Genomic DNA, 19,987 nt, shown 5'->3' with positions numbered 1-19,987 from the left:
TCTTAAACAAGTTAATAAGAAAAAAATTATCTTTTTTGCAAACATTTTTTGAAAGAAGTTTTTTGTATTTTTTGCTGCATCATATTTTTGATTTTGTTTTAATATTGTAATGTTTACTTAGAAAAAGTTCTAAATATGATGTTAAAAGGCTGGTTTTCGTCTGGTTTTAACTCCTTCATACACTGGGTCCGGTGGTTTGTACAGAGCTGTACTCGTAGAAAACTGAAAATAATATTTTATAGAAATCTGTCCGTTGCTATTAGCTAACAGTTAGTGAGAAGAGTGCCATCCATGAGGGTCGCCTAAAAGGTCTATATTTTAAGCTTGAATTAGTGCCTAGAATCCATTTAGATGCGGATCCAGCTCATCAACATTTCTTTATGATTTACTGATTTTTTAACAAAAGTAAAAATTTTCAAACATTCGTTTTTTTGCTGAAACTTTGCGATTTATTCAAAAATTTGAAATTTTTGTTAATCCAATATTATTTAACAATTTTGAATTCTGTTGTTTTGTGTGACATGTTGTTCCTGAGATCCGGATCTGTGATGCCAACATTTTGCGGATACAACTGATCCGGATCCGTGGCATTGTCTTTAAGGTTCCCTGGTTGTTTCCTAAAAATTGTTGATGATTTAAGATGAAATAATGAAAATAAGAATAAAACTTGTAAATGTGTTAGGTTGTCAGGTTTGTGGGTAACCCTGGAGCTGTCAACGCATGAGACTTAATACAAATTTAGTCGCAGCATTCTAATAGATGGATAAAGTTTATTGCTAAAATATAGAGTGTCAGTTGATGAATAGTTTAAAATGTTTTCTTCCATTTTTTTCAAGTTCTTTGGTACCAAGGAGAAAAGTAAAAAATATATTATAGTAAATTTAAATTGAAGTAAAATACATTTGAGTAACAATTTAATTCGACGAAATTGATTTCAAAAAATCCTAAATATCTGAGTTAGTAAATGGAAGAAGACATTCAAAACTATATACCAGCTGTCATATTTCGTGGGACGTATCTATGAAATATTAATCAAATGATGTGGAAATGTTGAGACAAGAATCTAGTGTATGTACAGAAATTAGATAATTACTTTTTTTAACATAAAAATCTCTGCGGTCGGCAGCACAATTTCTTGGCTGTAATAGACGCAAAGCAATATCTTTCTTTCAGAAGAAAATCGTTCAAATCGTATAATTTCCCTGTCGTAAAAAAATTATTGGTTACCTTAATCTTAGTTCTCGGATTTTCACGATTAGTTCTTGATCTTTCAGGTCTGAAAAACAATTTTAATATTTTAAATATAAAATCCAATATTTTTCTACGGCTAATTATCATTCGTGATCCCAAAACTTAAGACAGGGTATCGTTAAAATAGCCAGTTTTGAAATCCGGGGGTTTCCCGAATGGGGTTAGGCAGTTTTGTAGATATCAACATTTTTGTTATGAAATATTATATTATTTAGTTTCTTCATATTCTCCTTTTTTCGAATCTCTTAAATTAAAATCTACTTAAATGATAAGACCACGAAATGGAAACTCGGGAGTTTCATACAATCGATACTCTTTTAAATTTCGGGCTCTGGAATGATTAAGTTAGTCGAACAAACTTTTCTGTATTCAAAATATACCGCGTATTTTGGCGCTAAAGCTTAGAGATAATCTAATCTGATATTGGACGCTGTATGTAGGAAGATAATATATATTGATGCTTATAATAATAGCCTTAGCTAGGACTAGAAACTATTAAGTTGTATTGTATACCTGTGGACACATTTTTATAAAAAGAAATAGTTATTAGGCATACTACGAATGTACGAAAAATTAAAGTTTAAAGATAACTTAAAAATTAATTGAAATAAGTTACAGGACTTACTTGTCAACATATACAGGGTTACACCCACAAAGAATGATACTGTAAAGACGACCTGACGATCTCTAGTTTGAATTAAATATTCTGCCTTTTAAGAGCTTGTTTAATGATTTAGCTAAACCTGTTTACAGTTGCACGAAGTTGTGAATTTATTGAAACATGACAGTGTAAATTTCATACAATCGTCTTTGAGTCTCATCCTGTGTGGGTAAACCTGTATATTGAATTCAACCATTTAAAATTAATAAATACAAAATAACCCTCGTCCTGTAATTCCCCCAATATGGTCTTTATTTGTGTGAATATCTAAATTCAAGCATGAATAAAAGTATAGGTTGACAAATTATTTCAAAGAGCAACATTAATCCGTAACTCAACTGTAAGGTTCGTGGAACTTTTTTCAGAGACACACTGTACATTTTCAGGGACACACTGTACATTTTCAGGGACACATTGTACATTTTCAGAGACACACTGTAAAGTTTTTAGCCTAACCTAAATACTGTTGGTATATCTAGTACAGTTAATTGTTTGGTTGGTAGACTTATACTTTGCCGCCTGAAATATATAAATACAATAAATATATTGACAATCTGAACATTGAGAGTTTTTTTTTCGAAATTCATTCAGTTCCCCGTTTAAATGTTTGAAGGGAGTAAGCGAATTGTAATTAACCCTCAATGCAAAGATAGCAATGTCTGATTTACAACTGTACCCTTGAAACCTTGATCTGATCCACTGTGGAAGATAATGTTGTTTTTCTATGAACTTTTCGATTTTTTCTTATAAGCACGAAATGCTCTGCCACTTTTGCAGAGAAAATAAACAGTTTAAAACAAACAAAAACACGGATATATAATTAATACTTGATCAGGCAAAGCTTTGTAAATCTGGCATTGCCATCTTTGCATGTAGGGTTTCTTAAAATTAAGATAACAGTCCCTTTAAAGTTTAATTTTTATTTAAGCATTTATAGAAAATATTTTTGAACAGTTAAGAATGTTAAAGATAAAAAATGTTGAGTAATCTTTAACATTTTGTTCAATATTTCAAACAAAACGGTCATCGTTTCAGAATATTCTTTCGATAGTTCGATGTTACAAATAAAAAGTTTTTTAACAGTACATCTATAAGCGTTGTCAATCTGCCGGGATCGATTAAATAATGTTAAAATTTCATGAATTCAAAACTGTATGTATTATGTAATGTTTGCTTTTACTAAACTTTGCAATATATTTATCCATAAAAAAAACGATCGTTACAACATGTTTGTTTTTGGATCGTTATTATGTCGTTTTTTTGCATATATCTTCTTTTAGGGTCGAAATTTGAGAATAATTAAGTTTAAAAACATGTCTGCCATTCTTAAACTCTGCCAACTTTTTGCCCTGAAAGAAAATAACGTCAGAAAACGTCCCAAAAATAGACCAGCAAAAGGGACACATGACAAAGTGTACCTGATTGGCTTTGGTGTTCTTGGAGGCGGAGGAATGGCGGAAGCTCGTCTTAGATATGGCGGAGGAGGCGGAGACCGAACCCAGCGCTCTTTTATTACTAACAAATAACATGTTTTTTTTTTAAAATTCTGGAAAAGAGCTTTGGGTCTTACCAATGATTTTAAATGAAAAATATTTTTTTTAATATGACACATCACACAATATTTGCGGTGAACATGTAGGATTAATTTAATAGTTGTACTACAGAATATCGATTGAACTTTAAGCTCAATAAACTAACGTTCAATTATTATTTTTTTATTTTACGATCAGAGCTCTTAAATTTGCTGAGGGTGGACTTCTTGGCTATTGCCCCCCCTTCAGGTGGGGGCAAGCCTTCATAAAAGATGGGGCATCCCCCCCCCCTTAATCATGCAGGCTAGAGGGGGGCCGCTTCATTTGTATCTAGTCCTTCCCCCCCCCCCTACACCTGGTGGAGGGGTGATGTCTCGGACACAGTTCTTGATTTCAGGAGAACTAATTTCTGCTTTATTCAAACAATCAGGTTCGGGCTAAAGATATTATATCATTAGGTTTAATAAGATATTATATCATCAGGTTTAATAAGATATTATATCATTAGGTTTAATAAGATATTATATCATTAGGTTTAATAAAATATTATATCATTAGGTCTAATAATATATTATATCATTAGGTCTAATAATATATTATATCATTAGGTTTAATAAGATATTATATCATTAGGTTTAATATGATATTATATCATTAGGTTAATAAGATATTATATCGTTAGGTTTAATAAGATATTATATCATTAGGTTTAATAAGATTTTTATCATTAGGTTTAATAAAATATTATATCATTAGGTCCTATTGTTTTGAAATTGAGATTATAGGGACTATAGGTGTAATTATAATCGACCCTCTATTTATAAATTCCGACTCACAACGGTAAACTCCTATACAAGCTTTGTCTTATCAAGAATTAAAGAAATATCCATTCAATGTCAGCAGCTGCAAGATATCGAATTTAGAAACATATGATGAGCTAAACTTCCAGAAATATCAGACAAAGTTAAAAAGAAGCAGAGATTAGCAGAATTTTGAACCAATGCATAGATAAGAAGAATGTACAGACTATTTCTAATACCAATTATTTTGAAAATATGAAAAGTAAATGTTGGGGTGCTGTTTCACACTTGGGGTTTTTGGGGTCCTGGTATCCTCCTCCCCCCCCCCCAGAGGGGAGGGTCCCGGGGCCCCTAGAATCCCAAACTGGGAAAAATTAGAATACTCTTATACTATTGAAATAATTTTGTACAATTTTGTAATTATCTCTTATAAAAACCTTTTTTAAAAAAAATTAGAAAATATCCATGATCTCTCTTTAAAAAATTGGTTATTTTCAATTGTAGATTATTTTTAAAAGTGACTTACAGATATTTGCTACAAAAACTGGAAAATTTGGGAGGATTTAAGACTTTTAAAACAAAAATTTCGATTTCTTAGATTTGAGAAAGGTTTAAAGTGTAATGTTGTGAGTCGGTCATGTATGATCTTCTTTAAATGGAGGGTCATTTGAAATTGTAGAGACAGTCTCTTTAAGTATTTAATCTGAGCTTTAGAATTGGATATCCTTAATCCTAATCGGTTAACTAATCTGGAGAACAAGCATTATTTAATCTGGAGATTAAGAAAAAAAGGCATTGATCTCGATATCCACCATTCTACAGTTTTCAGCTCTGATTAATTAAATTTACAATTATATTCTTTTCGCCAACATTTAAAGTCTTTCCATTATAATTTATAATTTATAATTGATAGAGAATAATCAGATCCTCAAGGTTTTAAATATTACCTCTTTAACACAAGATCTGCAGTAACTACAAAAATAACATAAATAAATCATTTCATTTTAGATTTATAAACTAAAATTGTCCATTTCTTTTCAAAATTCGAATATTTTTTTTAAATTGCATTTTTTTTACAAAATAAGAAATTTTAAAAAAGTGCTTTTTAAATTCCACAGGGAACGCCGGGCACTTGAGCTCGTGATTAATAAATGTTTATGTTGAACCTGAAAGCTTCAATAATTCCAACTTCTCCTGGTAGACAAGGCTGAAAGTATTCTTGTGCAAGACTGAAAACAAGAAATAAAGAGACAGTTTACGTAATTCTAGAAGGATTGTAGAATCAATTCATGATATCAAGTGACACACACAACTTGAACAACGGAACCGTTCCGCCTTAATCTTAGCAAAAATACTAACTAAAGAATTCAGTATTTTTTCTCTGAATATTAAATAATTTCAATTTTAGTTTTCCCATTTAGTAACTTTCGGATTTATGTAGCAAAAACAATGAAGGAAATTTCCATATTTCAACACTAAAAACATGTAAAACCGCACATATCTTTCCCGGATAAATATTAAAAGGGGTACCACTGTAAATCGGGAATGCATATAGTATGCCGAGTCCATTATAGACTGATCCAATCAGGGTTCAGCCATGTGTTTGGTGTCTATGCTGAACCAATAGAAATTGCATGGTGGTAACATCTATCTTTCTATCTAGCTCATTATCCAAATAGAGATAAACCCTTATATCGGCGCTGTCAGTAAATGGAAATATTTGCTTCTACTGAAACTATAGAAATCTCTTTTGGAACTATTGATTACGTTTATAATCCCTTGTTATACAATAATATATTTCTAGTAAACGATGGTGGAATGTTCTTTGGCATTCAAAGAAATGTTGTCTGTGTTTTATCTTTATTTTTAATTGATTAAATGATTTATAACATTTTAAAAAGTTTACTTACCAAGCTACTAAAGGGATTACAGGGATGACAGGAGGCCTAAAAAGAATTATTAACGTTTTCTTCAAAATTTTAGTTTAGACAGTTGGAATCTTATGAATTGACAGAATGAGTTAAGCTCTGATAAAACTAAAATCTTACATATGAGTGCCGAAAGTTTCAAAGCTTGGCCAATCAAAAGACAGTATTCCATATAATCTTAATTTTCGCAGATTTGAATATCAATCATTTTAATTAATTAGCTTCTCTTTTGAGTGCTGGGTCATCGCATAGAAATACATTTCATAGACAGGACAATCATAGACAGGACATTTCATAGATAGGAAATTTCATAGACAGGACATTCATAGACAGGACATTTCATAGATAGGACATTTCACAGATAGGACATTTCACAGACAGGACATTTCATAGACAGGGCATTTCATAGATAGACATTTTATAGAAAAAGAAATTCATAGATATATGACATGGAACATTTCGTAGATAGGACTTCTTCCCATAGACATGGCATTTCACTAGACAGAGTAGATTTGTTATAGACAGGCATTTTCATAGACAGAGAAGAATGTTTGTAAACACAAAAACGATTTTTTTCCAAAAAAATTTAGGATTTGGGTTTGTAAGAATGTGTCCCAATTTTTAGAAAATGTGATCAGTCTGACCTACAAGAAATAAACAATATAATATGTTATCAGTTTAAAGCAAAAATATAAATAATATCTGAAGTAAAAATCAAAAAGATATATGGTCTATGAAAAATATTCTCTGTCTATGAAATGTCTATCTATGAAATGTCTATCTTTGAAATGTCCTGTCTATGAATGACCCAATACTCCCTCTTGTGGATAACACGAAAAAATCGAGCAGTATTTTGTCATTTACTACTGATAAAGTTTAGCTAGAAAAAAAAGCGCTGCAATTTTATTTTAAAGGCTAAAATTTTATTATTGTCATGCATATAATTAACCCTGGACTGATTTATTGTGTTTTCAGTTCACGGTTGAGTCCTGTATAAACTGCCTACCTGAAATATATACATAAGATTTAATCAGTGCAAATAGAGGTGAGCCGAAGAGAAAGAGTTCATGCTCGCTCTTATGTTTGTAGTTATTACCTGGTCTCCTATAGTTAAAAATGAGCACACCCAATACTCCCTCTTGTGGATAACACGAAAAAATCGAGCAGTATTTTGTCATTTACTACTGATAAAGTTTAGCTAGAAAAAAAGCGCGCTGCAATTATAAAATATATATATTGCTAGGGCTACGAAAAGTAAGTTGGTGACACTTAAATGTCGAGGTTGTCTAAAAATTTAATAAATAACTTTTAGAGTTGTCAGTATCTCATGGGTGGGGTCGAGTTAAGGCTTATGTCTGATCTAAAAGATGCTATAACTTCATTAACTATGGAAGGATACAAGGTGTCCCACTGAACATTTAAGTTAAGGAAATACTTGAAGATCGTCTTTGATCTTAGAAATAGTTTGCGACATGATTCATTCGTCCAAATTCACAGCAAACAGTTTTAGTTTTTATTTAATAAATTAAAAAATAATTAAATTAAATTAAATTAAATTAAAATAAATTAAATTCTTTATATTTCAAAAAGTTTAGAAGCACATTCAGGAAATGCCAGGACTAGGAACATTTAAATTTTATTTTATTTTAAATAATTTGATGAATGAATGCCGCATTTTGTTTCAAAAATCAAAGACGATCTACAGATTACCTTCAAGGATTGCCTACCTGAGTTTAAATATAACACTAGGTTCTACACTAGGAATTCCTTTTCTCATATCCTCATCCTTTCAGTACAGTTTAAACAGTTGGACCATAGATTAATAACAATACAGACAGAACATTAGATGTCGTCTTTTCAAGATTTATGGGTCACAATAACCCCAAAGGAGTTACGTACATATCGCGTAGAACAGGCTTTCTCTCTGTCTTTTAATTGAAGAAAATACCCTTTAAGGGAATATCAATTGGGAAGTTTCCCATTAAAACCATCATTCAAATATTTACAATTAAGAAAATACACTTGAAAAATGTACATTCTGGAATGTATAGATAATCCGTTTGGTGTACTGTCTTTAGGCTGTACAAATACTGTACACCACTTGTTCATGCCGCTTAAAAGTCGGTACTTCAAATTAACCGAAGTTTTTAGTGAACCAAAGATATGTTCCTGCTCAGTGTGCAGCAATTAGATAAATTAAGATATTTAAAAACAATTCTTGTTTTTTATATTTTAAAATTATTTGCAAAGTTTTCATGATCCAGTTGTTAGGTGTAATTCCTTGTTGAGTGGAAAACATCTCTGTGGAAGCTCCTGAATTAATAAAAAGGACTGTATACGTCATTTCAATTATTAAGAGGGATGTCCGATTCTTTACCTCTTTAATGTTAAGAACCCATTCGTGATGAACTCGTCTTTGGTTTTCTAAAAAAGAACAAAAAATAAAATTTTTTTTTTAACTATTACATTATTTTATTAATTAGATTAGGTTTATTACCTACTGTTATCCATGTATTTCCAGTTGGCTCATTCGGAAGCAATTTCTTTTAATATGAATGTTTTTTATATCCAATATATCTATCTTCTTTAAATGATTTCTTCTAAAATTTGTTTGTCTAAGTAACTTATTGTTGTTAATTACTTCAGTGACAGTTTTAAAGAATTTATTAAGATGAACTTTATTAAGTTAATTACTTATCATTTTGTTCAAATTTTAATTCTTAAATTTTTTTTTTCAAAACTTTATTCATTTCCCTTAGTGTGTGTATAGTAAATTTGTATTTCTCTAAAATATAATTATAATGAAATATGAAATTAAATATGACAAAGTACACGTTAAAAGGACTTTATGCGTAATTTCAAGTCCATGCAAAGATTGCCATGTCCGATTCACAACGGTAACTTTAAAAACTTCGAAAGATTAAGTAGTAATTAGATATCAATGATGTTAATTTTGAAAACTGATTATTTTCAATTGTCGTTTCTATTCAAAAGTGACTTTCGCTTTTCTTCTGTAGGAAAACATGCAGGAATACTAGAAGAAAACGCTTTTAAGCCTAGAAAAACAACAATATTATTCACATTATTCATCAGATAAAGATTTAGTTTTGTATCTAAATTCTTTTTCTCTCACTTTTAATTCAGAGGCACAGACGCAAAGTAATTTCAATTGACCATTTAATTAAAGAGTTACATGATCGAAACTTATAGAGGATCATAAATTTTGCGTACCGTCCCGGTTTGCATTTACATGTACTGTAATTGTACTGTACAGCTTGCTCAGCTGGAAAAACTTTGGTACTTGAAATGAACCGTAAAGAAAGAATTAAGAAAATATCCTTGTTTTTCTATCTTGAAAATAGATCAATTCTTTCAATTTTTCTTTCATGTTTTCGAAGACATTAAAACAAAAGCATCTCCATCAAGTTTGTCCAGATTTTTTTTACTTTTTTTACTTTTCAAATTATGACTACGTCCATTAAAAATACTGCTGAACCCCTGATGTGCAATGTACAATGGGAATCACCTGTTTCTCCTAAAAATCAATTGATTCATAAAAGGGATTCTTTCCATGTATTTGAGCCAATTCTTAGAAACCAATTACCAGATAACAAACTCTAGACCAGGGTTGTATAATAAGGTTGCTTACTCTCGATGCGCTCCAATGTATCGTCTCAATAGCATAGAAAGATAAATCCCGCATATGACTTCACTGATTATAAGGGCGAGAGTGACGTCATATGCGGATTCTATCTATCTATGCTAAGAAGACGACATTTTCCGTACATTAGAGAGCATATAGAGTGAACCTTATTATACAACCTTGGTCTAGGCTGTCCCAAATTCCATGAAACTTTTCTATTAAAAAAAGTTGTTTAAATCTGCAATCAAATTCGTTATTATTAAATGAACTTACATTTCACCTCAAATTAAAATATTCGTTTTCTTTATTCTTATTACATAGTTTGAACGAACTATATGTGGTCTACTCAGATATGGAATATGATAAAAGAAATACCGGTTAATATTCCAATATTTTGATTAAAATAATAGGTTTAAAAAACTAATGTGAGAAACTAAAACCACCGGAAGTTCTTTTAATCATTCAGTGTGTTTTTAGTTTCAGTTCTTTCGTATCTTAAGTTTAAACCAATAAAAACTTTATCATAACTAATTTTTTTTACTGCCTTTTGACCAACATTACTGACCCATGGTTCCCCATAAAGTTACACGTAAAGTCCCTTGGGACAATCACGTAAAATAACGACTAGCTTTACAAAGTTTTCGTTAACAAATTCAAATTCAACGTAAAAAGATACAAAATTTTGTTCAACTTTTTTAGGAAGTTAGAAATTTTACTTAATCTCGGTTCCTCCTTGTTGAAATGGAATTCTCTTGGTAAATAATTTTAAATAATTTTAATAAATAATTCTTTAAAATCACTTGAATTGAGTTTTTGAATAAATGAATTTATTCCTAAGAAGAGTAATTATCACATTGTCGTCTTTACCCTGCCATAGNACTACAAGTGCTTCTGGACCTGTAGCTTCTTCAGCTTGCAGGGAATACCTTCTTTGACAGCTGACTATCCTTGCCGTATAAGGTAATGGAAATGATTCAGACCACCTTAAGCTCCTATGATGATGGATTTACATAGTGAAAAACAACTGGATTGACCATGATGACCAGTAAAAGTCTTTCATCCGAAAAAGAGCAAATTACTGCTACTGTTGCCTAAGCATATATTCTGATTGACAAGGACTGCAATAGTATTTACGTATGGATCCGTCACTTTAATTTCTTTGGTTCAATTTAAGTGATTTTAAGGTTTCTTCTTAGCAACTTCAAATACACATAAGATTGCTAAATTGTACAGTTTAACATATATATATATATATATCTTTATCTATATATTAGCATGGGTACAAAGCTTTGCCTGGATACTATCCTCTATCTGTAAAAGTCAACCCACAAAACTATTAAGCCAAACTAAAACCATTCCTTTGGTTTTATTTCCAGTTCTTTTAGACATTACTTATAGACAAATAGAGATTACAATTTTATATCTTTATCTCCATCATCTACATCATCTACATCATCTGCATCATCTACATCATCTACACTACATCATCTACATCTACATCATTTCCACATTAATCAAATAGTAATAATAATAATAATAATAATGATAATAATAATTCGTACGTAAAAGTACGACTGTGACGTAATTGTGAATAAGAACTATGACAAAAAATGTGTCTGAAACAAAATTGACCAAAAAAAATGTAACTTAAGATGATAAGACTGAGAAAGTGTTTTAGACATATTAAGAATTAGAATGAGTCCAAGAATTGTAAAATAGCAATGATTTAGAAATGTGACTTAGAATGTGTCTTAGATATAGCTTTGACTAAGAACTGTGAATTAGAAAGTATCTTTGACATAGTTATGTCTCTAAAGTACGACTTTGGTATGGAATAGTGACTTATCATAAGTCTTAGTCGTAGTTGTGACTCAAAACATGTACTGCAGTTCGTACTCCAGCTTTCCAAAAGTTCTTTGTAAAGATCACAATTTATAATGGTATCCTGCTTTAACTAAATTTAACAAGCACATTATCCCCCAAGTTCACGCTACCAACCCCTCCCCTTTCCTTCTGCTATCCCCCAAGTTCACGCTACCAACCCCTCCCCTTTCCTTCTGCTATCCCCCCATGTTCACGCTACCAACCCCTCCCCTTTCCTTCTGCTATCCCCCCATGTTCACGCTACCAACCCCTCCCCTTTCCTTCTGCTATCCCCCCACCCACTAAAAATTTCCCCACTGCATCCCTTAGCTCTACAGTCGATATACTGCAGGATGGGACTATAATAAGCCGATCTGTAACTCTTTAAATATGGCGAATCTAAGGTTGAATTAAATTTTTGCCTTAAATTTAGTCTTTTTATGTCATTTTTAATAATTGGACAAAGAAACTAGTTTACAGTTGCAGGGCATTATCAAAAAAGGAATTTCGCACTCGTCTCTGAAGTCTCTTTCTTTGTATGTAACCTGCTCTCACAAGATTTAGACAGAAGCCCATAGCAGTTACGCGCATACCGCTTTGAATTATATATTATAGATAATAAAATAATAAAGTTTAATATTTACAAAAAAGAATAAGACGATACCAATTTTTTATTTTACATCAACAAAAGTTTATACATATGAATGATAAAACTTTTTCAACATATATGCTTTACGATATTAAAAAAACATCAAGTTTTTTGGTCATTTGGTCAAATATTGAAATTTTCAAGAATTTAAGAAGAGTTTATAATTTGGATTGAATACAGGTAGCAATCATTAATCTTAATAACAGTTGATCAACACACCTTTACAATTTTTCAAGAACATTCCCTTTGTTGACATAAAAAATGAGGACAATATAAAAACAAAAAGCCCATATTTAGAAAACGTATATTTATCCTTCAAGAAAATGGGGAATCTAGCAATATATATTTATAATGTGGTCATTTAGCAATTCCAGACTAAACCCTCTTATCAAATATTAACTTCAAGTCTAGTTTGAATTATTATCAGTGTACTACAGTCCAAATCATAGCAGTAGGCACTGGACGCTTAGTTTTAGGTGGAATCCTGACCAGCTTGAACATACTTGAAGCTGTTTCAATGCAAAACCAGGCTTCCAGGCATTTCCCCCTTTTAAGATATATTTAAAAAATAAACAAAACAACTTACGAACTAAATTTATAAATAGATAACACACAGATTAAGATTAACGTTTCGTATCTTACAATGAAAAGCCAAAAAGGCTGAAAAAATAAGATAAAACATCCTTATCGAATAGACCTAAGTAAATCACCAAGTTGTAAGCAGTTAGTCTGCTTAATGTGAGCTCTACAACTCCGCTTGTAGGACTTGTAATTATCAAACTTCCGCATAATCCAGCTACAATGAACATTGTAACAATACTTGCAGTTCTCATGCATTGTTTAGTGATGACCTCTTTAGCAAGCATCAAATTCTCCCCCACTGCAGCTCTGTTTAGGTTCTCTATTGTACAATTGGGAGTATTCTGATTTTCAGTGGAGTCAACTACAAGTGCTTCTGGACCTGTAGCTTCTTCAGCTTGCAGGGAATACCTTCTTTGACAGCTGACTATCCTTGCCGTATAAGGTAATGGAAATGATTCAGACCGCCTTAATGCTGGCTGTCCACTGGGGCCTGAATTTGTTCTCAATATATCTGATTGATCAGCTATAACTTCGATTAGTTCTGTTGGTCTTACTTGATTATTTTTCTTTTTCATTTTCAGGAACTCTTTAACTAGAACAAAAAGTACTTTAACTGTTTCCAGAAATAAGGAACATATTAGAAACACTGGAAAAGTTGGGAATACGTTACAGAACTTCTTTTCACTTTCTGATTTTGTAGCATTTGGGTTGTCGGTTACTGGAATTGTAGTTTTGAAGTCATCTTGTGTCATGATTCCCATCTCTATTTTAAAATTGAACAATGGCCTTGTGTTTGTGTTTTCATTGCACACTAATGACATGTGAGTTAAGTCAAGAACATAGACAAGCAAAACCAATGCCCCAGCTACAATCGCACCGCATGATGAATGACGTATGTTGTGAAAAAGAACTGGGTTGGTGACTAGTAAAAGTCTCCCACAGGTAAGAGTGCAAACTGTGACAGTTATTGCCAAGACGTAAAGTCTATATGAAAGGACAGCAGTTGTTAAGATGGGATACCTCTTAACAATCTCACTCAGGTGGATACTCCAGAAGCAGGCTACAAAGGACGTGAGAAGGCTTCTGATGGTTAGAGCTGCTAGCAATAGGATCAGCAGAGCTAAGATCCTGTTCAGAATATTTTTCTGCGCCGGGGGTCTAGAGTTTAAGTACCTAAATAGGAGAACTGAAGCTGACATTGTTACTATGAACCCCAGACAGTTGATGATGAAGGTGTAGATGTTTGGCATGTCGGGGACCAGCATTATAAGTCCAGTATAAACAAGCAAACACACAACTTTAATCAAAGTGTGTTTGGACATGGGAATATCCATGATGTCCCCCACCTCTGGATAAACCAGACTGGGCGGAGAGAGGCCCAAGGTTAATCTTAAGAGAGTAAATTCAAGTTTGCTCTCTCTAGTTGCTCTCTGAACTGACGTTGGTTCTGTAGAAGTTTCAATTAAAATCAATTTCCAGAAATTTAAGGATCATATACTGAGTTTATCATTCATTAATTATATAGTCAAGTAAAATGTAAAGTTGGTTCTTATTTCCTGTTTTTACTTTAGAATATTTTAGCTACTTCCAAATATATTATCCCCTTAATCTACAAGGATGTTTTTCATTTCCAATCAAATTTAACTATGTTACATTAGATCAATATAATATTCTACATAACAATGATGTTTTCCAAACTTAACTTATTCAATAGAAACCTTGCTTCCTTAGCAGGACTACAAAAATTGTTATTTTATGAGAAAATGTCGTCTTCATTATCAAAATTCCTCAAAACCGGAATAAATGTAACTCTCAGAATATAGAAATAAAATTTTTTATGAAATATCAACTATATACTAATGTGGCAAAAAATTATCCATGATTTTAGGTTTTAATATCTGAATGATTTGTTTGGAATTAAATTGATTATTTTACAATCCGAGTCGAATGTTGCAACTTTCTGAATTTGTATGAACGCTACTTTTTTTGGTATGAGTCGTTTTTAACAATTTTCTCCTTATAGACGCAACAGATAGAAGTAAGATTAGTATTGATCACGAGGCAGGAAAGGCAACCTCACCCGCACAGCTTCCGAACCTCATTTTACCTATTTGCAGCAGCGGGCGTCCCCATAGAGTTTCCAAACCTCCCCCAAACAATCTTCCAATATAGAGAAAATAGCTTTTATTTTTAAATTTTGTTTCTGAACATATCTTGGATTGGCTGGGGTTTGTGAGTAGCTTTTACTAATAAGTATAGACAAATAGAAATATTCTTCATAAAATGTAAATTATAAATAACATTGCGGTTTGTCAATTTTCTTTCTAGGTATTGAGATATTTAAAGAAAACAAAACTCTGTTATAAACTAATAATTTTAAAACTATTGGGGGCTTTTTTTACAAGCGCTACAGATTTGAAATACATATAGATAAAAAGATAATTTTAGTGTTGCGGAAATTACCTTTTATTGTTGTTTAATGCCTTTTTTTGCAGGTAAACTAACTTAAGATAAATACTTCGCATATTTCATCTGCAGGTAGGTTTAAGTTATGAGGTAACAGTTGCTTAAACCAATCAGAGCCCAGAGAAACGCGATTTCAAACAAAAATCTGCAAAGTTTTAGTTTTTCCAGTCTTAACTTTGATTGTAAAAAAGAAATGAAAATATTATGAAAATGTTAAGGATACTATATGATGGTCTGCCGCGCTTAAATAATCGAATTAGTCCCGTTTTCAGTAGAAATTGACGATCATAAATTGAAGATCATTCATGGAAGATTGTTTGAGGGAGGTTCGGAAGTCCTGTGGGGACACGCACTGCTGCAAATAGATAATTTGAGGTTTGGAAGCTATGCTGGGGAGGTTGCCTTCCCTCCCTCCGATCACCATCAATAATTTTTCGCCGTAAGCCTAAGTCCCCTTCCTTTTTTCGCGAACACTCCATTTAATGGAAAATGTTTTAGAAATAGGTAACGATCCTTTAAAGATTATTTCATGTAAACAGTTGAAAAAGCTGGAACAATTGAAGACAACATTAAAAAATATCAAAACACCTAAAAAAACATCAAAATACATCAATGTATTTTATTTAACAAATAAGCGGGGGAAAAACAGAAGAAAACACCAAATAAACATTTTTTTATTTTCTGCAAGTTTCATGCAATTTTAAGCAGAAAAAAAGAACGAAAGTCACCGTTATTTTAAAACACATTAGTTTTGTTCAACCATTAATGTGTTTTTTTTCTAAACCGGCTCTTTCCGTTAGTAATAATAATAGTTCCCACCCCAATACAAACTTCTTGCTTGAGTTTATTGTCATTTAAAGCAATATTTAAATTGTTAAAGCTAAAGCCGATGAAATTCTGTTCTGAGAAACAAAGTCCAGATATTAAGTTTATCGACTATAGGTTAGAAAGAATAAGACTGTAAAGACGACCTAAAACTTTTAAAGATCCTAAGGTGAAATTTAGTCATGAATAAAATCATTTGAAAGCTTATTCAATTTTAGCAAAGAAAGAAACAAGTTTACACAGTAGCAGGGAATCATGAATAAATGGAAACAGACAGTATTACAATTCCATGAAGTCGTCTCTGAAGAAACAAGTTTACACAGTTGGAGGGAATCATGAATAAATGGAAACAGACAGTATTACAATTCCATGAAGTCGTCTCTGAAGAAACAAGTTTACACAGTTGGAGGGAATCATGAATAAATGGAAACAGACAGTATTACAATTCCATGAAGTCGTCTCTGAAGTCTCATCCTTTTTCCCTGAACATTCTGTATTTTTTGCAAACAGTCCCTTTTATTAACGTTTTCCCTGAACCTTCTGTATTTTTTGCAAACAGTCCCTTTTATTAACGTTTTCTACCTTGAATAAATCTCCAAATTTGATGCACTCTGATCCATCTTTAGATCTAAAATGTTAAACTATTTTAACGTTTATACGTAAGATACTAGATAAAGGCTAGGGCATATACAGGATTTTGTTGATGCTCCTTTTAGCAGTTTGCCCAGCAAAATCAAGAACGTTGCCTTAACGTAAGAATAATGTTTTTGGTGTAATTTCACAACAAAAGTTTTAGGGTGGCAAAAATGTACACTCAAAAGATGTTTCAGAAAAGTATTATCTAGCATGTTTTATCATCTACCTATAAATCTATGTTTCATATTTATATCTTACTGCTTTGCATTTTAAATGGAAGCGCTAATAATTTATGGCGCACAACAGCAGTGTGATGCACCAATAAGAATGCATTTGTGCACAACTTTTCATCTAACAAAATTTGTTGGAGCGCCAGAGCCGAATTCAACTTGCAAAGTTTGTAAGATAAAAATTTGGCAAAATTTGGACGGATGTATAAGGATGAAATATTGAGGGCACACAACAGTATAACATAAACATATAAAATGAAGGTTTATGTAAGTAGATATCTTACTTAAATCCAAACTGTGCAATCTGGTAGCATAGACTTGATACTTCATCAACTACATTTTGCTGGTACTAAAAACGTTTTTTTTTGTATTCATCAGCCATCTGTTGGAATTTTGGTCAATTTGTCATTTTTTCTTCTTGTAATATATCTTTAGCTAAGCCTGTCCGTATTGTCCTGCTGTTCAGTTCCGTAATGTTCTGCTGTCCTATTCCGTAATGTCCTGCTGTCCAGTTCCGTAATGTCCTGCTGTCCAGTTCCGTAATGTCCTGCTGTCCTGTTCCGTAATGTCCTGCTGTCCAGTTCCGTAATGTCCTGCTGTCCTGTTTTGTCATTGCTTTCTTTTCTGTCCCTCAGTAAAAATTTGAATTCGTTAGTTTTCAGAATTATTATTAATCTATTTGGTTTATTTTCTAACTGATAGATTATTCAAATAAATCATTTGTTCAGTGAGATTGTTTGTTCAGGAAAATAATGTTTCATCATTTGTTTAAAATTTGTTGGTTCAATAAAAATCTATACTTGTTCTAAAGGTTTGTTAAAAAAATGGTTTGTTCAGTAAACCTTATTGGTTTTCAAAAGTTTGTTCAAAAAATTGTGTGTTCAATAAAGAACATTTTTCAAATTTTGTTATAAAAAGTTGTTTGTTAACAATAAAATGCTAACAATCTGTTAAAATTTTACATTATTAATGTTTGCTTTTCTCATTTGGTTTGAAAAAAATTGTTGTTTTTTTCTTTGAACAATTCAAATTGTTTGTCTATTGTTAAAATTTTTTTTCTGAATAGTTCTTTTGTTATGAAATATTTCAGTTCCTCATGAAAACGATGCATATCTCTACCTCTAAGCTTCTTCTCTCTGAATCTGAACCAGGAACCGGTTTTCCGTAGTCTGGCCCGTACTGGTCAGCTGATACAAGACACATGTTTAGGGGAAGTCAGCTGTTACTCAGATCAATCATTAAAACTGTGCTTCAAGTTTAAATGCAATCAACAAATTTAAATGCAATTTGTTTGAAAAGACTTCTATGTAGGTAAAATACAGTTTTCCTAAAGTGATAAAAGTATATATTGAATGTTTATACAATTTTTGTTTTATTGTCCAATTGAAAATTAAAAACTCAATAATTTTACACATGTTAAAAAGTAAAACCTACAGTCTACACAGACACGAATAAAAAACAGATTATGTTTGGTGATTTTACCAAGCTTTGAAAGATGGCTGCTCTGTCGCTGAAAGCTCTTTGTCATGAGATCGTCTTCCCAATTAAAATCCTTCTCGACCGCCATCTTGTCTGTATTTAGTTTTGTCTTCAAAAAAAAATTTACTACAGCATATAACAATTTTCCATTTTAGATTTTGTAAGAAATCTTTTGATCATGTTAAAATTTGAGTAATTTGGGTTTTATGTTTTATTTTTTTAATAAAATATCAAATAAAAATTTCCGATCTATGTAAGATATACAGAGGTTGGAACTTGAGGTTGAGTAATGTTTATCTTAAATGCTTAATCTCGATATTCAATGTGGGGCACTTTGAAAGTGAGGGTAGCTGCTTGATCCCTCTCTAAGCAGTTATTTATGCAGATTCACAACACAATAGTTTTGATTTTAAGATATTTCAAGATATTTCAAGATTTTTCAAGATATTTCAAGATAGTTCAAGATATTTAAAGATATTTCAAGATAATTCAACATATTTCAAGATATTTCATGATATTTCAAGATACTTCAAGATATTTTAAGACACCACATTTTAGAGATATTTCAGTTACAAATAATAAGTTCCTTAGCAGTATTTCTAATTTGAAAAAAGCAACAATAAAAGACGACATTGCTGTTTTTTGGGTTATCATTGTCTCAGAAATTAAAACCGGAAAACAGTAGAATAATTGTCGTCTTCTTTCTTTCTTTTAAATATAAATTATCACTTCGGATCGTACATTCTTGTATAATAGCTGTGAAAATTACAAATTACAAAACTTTTATGAAGTAAAAGTAAGACATAAATATGCATAACATTTTATATCATGATTAGAATATTAGAATATTATTATTCACTAAATTCACTAAGATCGTTATCTCTAAGTTCAAACTTCAATTAGTTATATCAAAATTGTCTAACCCAATTTTATATAATATATTTCTAAACATATGCAAAAGTCACAACTTTCTAGATATCCGATCTGGGACAGTGAACAATCCCTTTTTACAAATTTATATTTTCGTTGCTAATTTTAAATCGATTAACTTTGATGTGCTAACGTTGACCATGCACTAACCGACTAAATTGAAAGTTACGGATAAAATAAAAATGCTGAAGTAGCAAATCTTAATAAATATTTCAAACATATTGCAATATTTGAAGGGAGTGTTCCCGAAAAATGAAAGGGGGTATCGGTTTAAGGCGAAAAATAATCGCTTTTGATCGCTACTAATCTTACTTGTATCTGATTCATCTGATGCGTCTTTAAGGAGAAAATTGTTAAAACGACTTGTACCGATCACCCAAGAACGTAGAATCCATGCAAATTGAGAAAGTTAAAAAAATCAATTTAATATCAAACAAATCATTTAGATATTAAAACCTATATGGATTATTTTTCGACACAATCGTATATATACAACGCATTTAAAACGCCGA

General features: G+C 31.5%; 2 protein-coding genes across 3 annotated transcripts; both read right to left on the bottom strand.

Moving 5' to 3' along the window:
• Positions 1–31: 31 nt before the first annotated feature.
• On the bottom strand, positions 32–8,543 carry LOC111716096 (uncharacterized). 2 transcript variants are annotated; one of them, XM_023491509.1, is made up of 10 exons: positions 8,453–8,543; positions 7,900–7,958; positions 6,155–6,190; positions 5,411–5,473; positions 5,192–5,216; positions 3,800–3,881; positions 3,331–3,427; positions 2,369–2,431; positions 1,228–1,276; positions 32–222 (listed from the first exon to the last, which is right to left on the bottom strand). In XM_023491509.1, the coding sequence occupies exons 2-10, from the start codon at positions 7,947–7,949 to the stop codon at positions 142–144; spliced, it is 546 nt and encodes a 181-aa protein (XP_023347277.1). In that variant the 5' UTR covers positions 7,950–7,958; positions 8,453–8,543; the 3' UTR covers positions 32–141. The 2 variants fall into 2 exon arrangements, with proteins under 2 accessions (XP_023347277.1, XP_023347278.1); XM_023491510.1 differs by lacking the exon at positions 8,453–8,543 and having other exon boundaries at positions 7,900–8,319.
• Positions 8,544–16,326: 7,783 nt separating this feature from the next.
• LOC111716104 (uncharacterized) lies at positions 16,327–18,658 on the bottom strand. Its single transcript, XM_023491521.1, has 4 exons — positions 18,549–18,658; positions 18,186–18,253; positions 17,351–17,415; positions 16,327–16,828 (listed from the first exon to the last, which is right to left on the bottom strand). Exons 1-4 carry the CDS (start codon positions 18,631–18,633, stop codon positions 16,720–16,722), a joined length of 327 nt encoding a protein of 108 aa, XP_023347289.1. The 5' UTR covers positions 18,634–18,658; the 3' UTR covers positions 16,327–16,719.
• Positions 18,659–19,987: the final 1,329 nt, after the last annotated feature.

The sequence above is a fragment of the Eurytemora carolleeae genome, unplaced genomic scaffold (genome assembly GCF_000591075.1).
Source record: "Eurytemora carolleeae unplaced genomic scaffold, Eaff_2.0 scaffold1203, whole genome shotgun sequence".
NCBI classification, from domain to species: Eukaryota; Metazoa; Arthropoda; class Copepoda; order Calanoida; family Temoridae; genus Eurytemora; species Eurytemora carolleeae.
This window is presented reverse-complemented; position numbering and strand designations above follow the sequence as displayed.

Bases quoted from the DNA above. Each gene is read 5' to 3' on its own strand.
- LOC111716104 (XM_023491521.1), bottom strand. From the start codon at position 18,633: ATGGCGGTCGAGAAGGATTTTAATTGGGAAGACGATCTCATGACAAAG. The intron at 18,254-18,548 runs GTAAAATCACCA...GTCTTGTATCAG, and splicing joins CAGCCATCTTTCAAAGCTTG to CTGACCAGTACGGGCCAGAC. The intron at 17,416-18,185 runs GTAGAGATATGC...AAACGTTTTTAG, and splicing joins CAGAGAGAAGAAGCTTAGAG to TACCAGCAAAATGTAGTTGA.
- LOC111716096 (XM_023491509.1), bottom strand. From the start codon at position 7,949: ATGAGAAAAGGAATTCCTAGTGTAGAACCTAGTGTTATATTTAAACTC. The intron at 6,191-7,899 runs GTAGGCAATCCT...AATTCTTTTTAG, and splicing joins AGTGTTATATTTAAACTCAG to GCCTCCTGTCATCCCTGTAA. The intron at 3,428-3,799 runs GTGTAGGGGGGG...GTTATTTGTTAG, and splicing joins AGACATCACCCCTCCACCAG to TAATAAAAGAGCGCTGGGTT.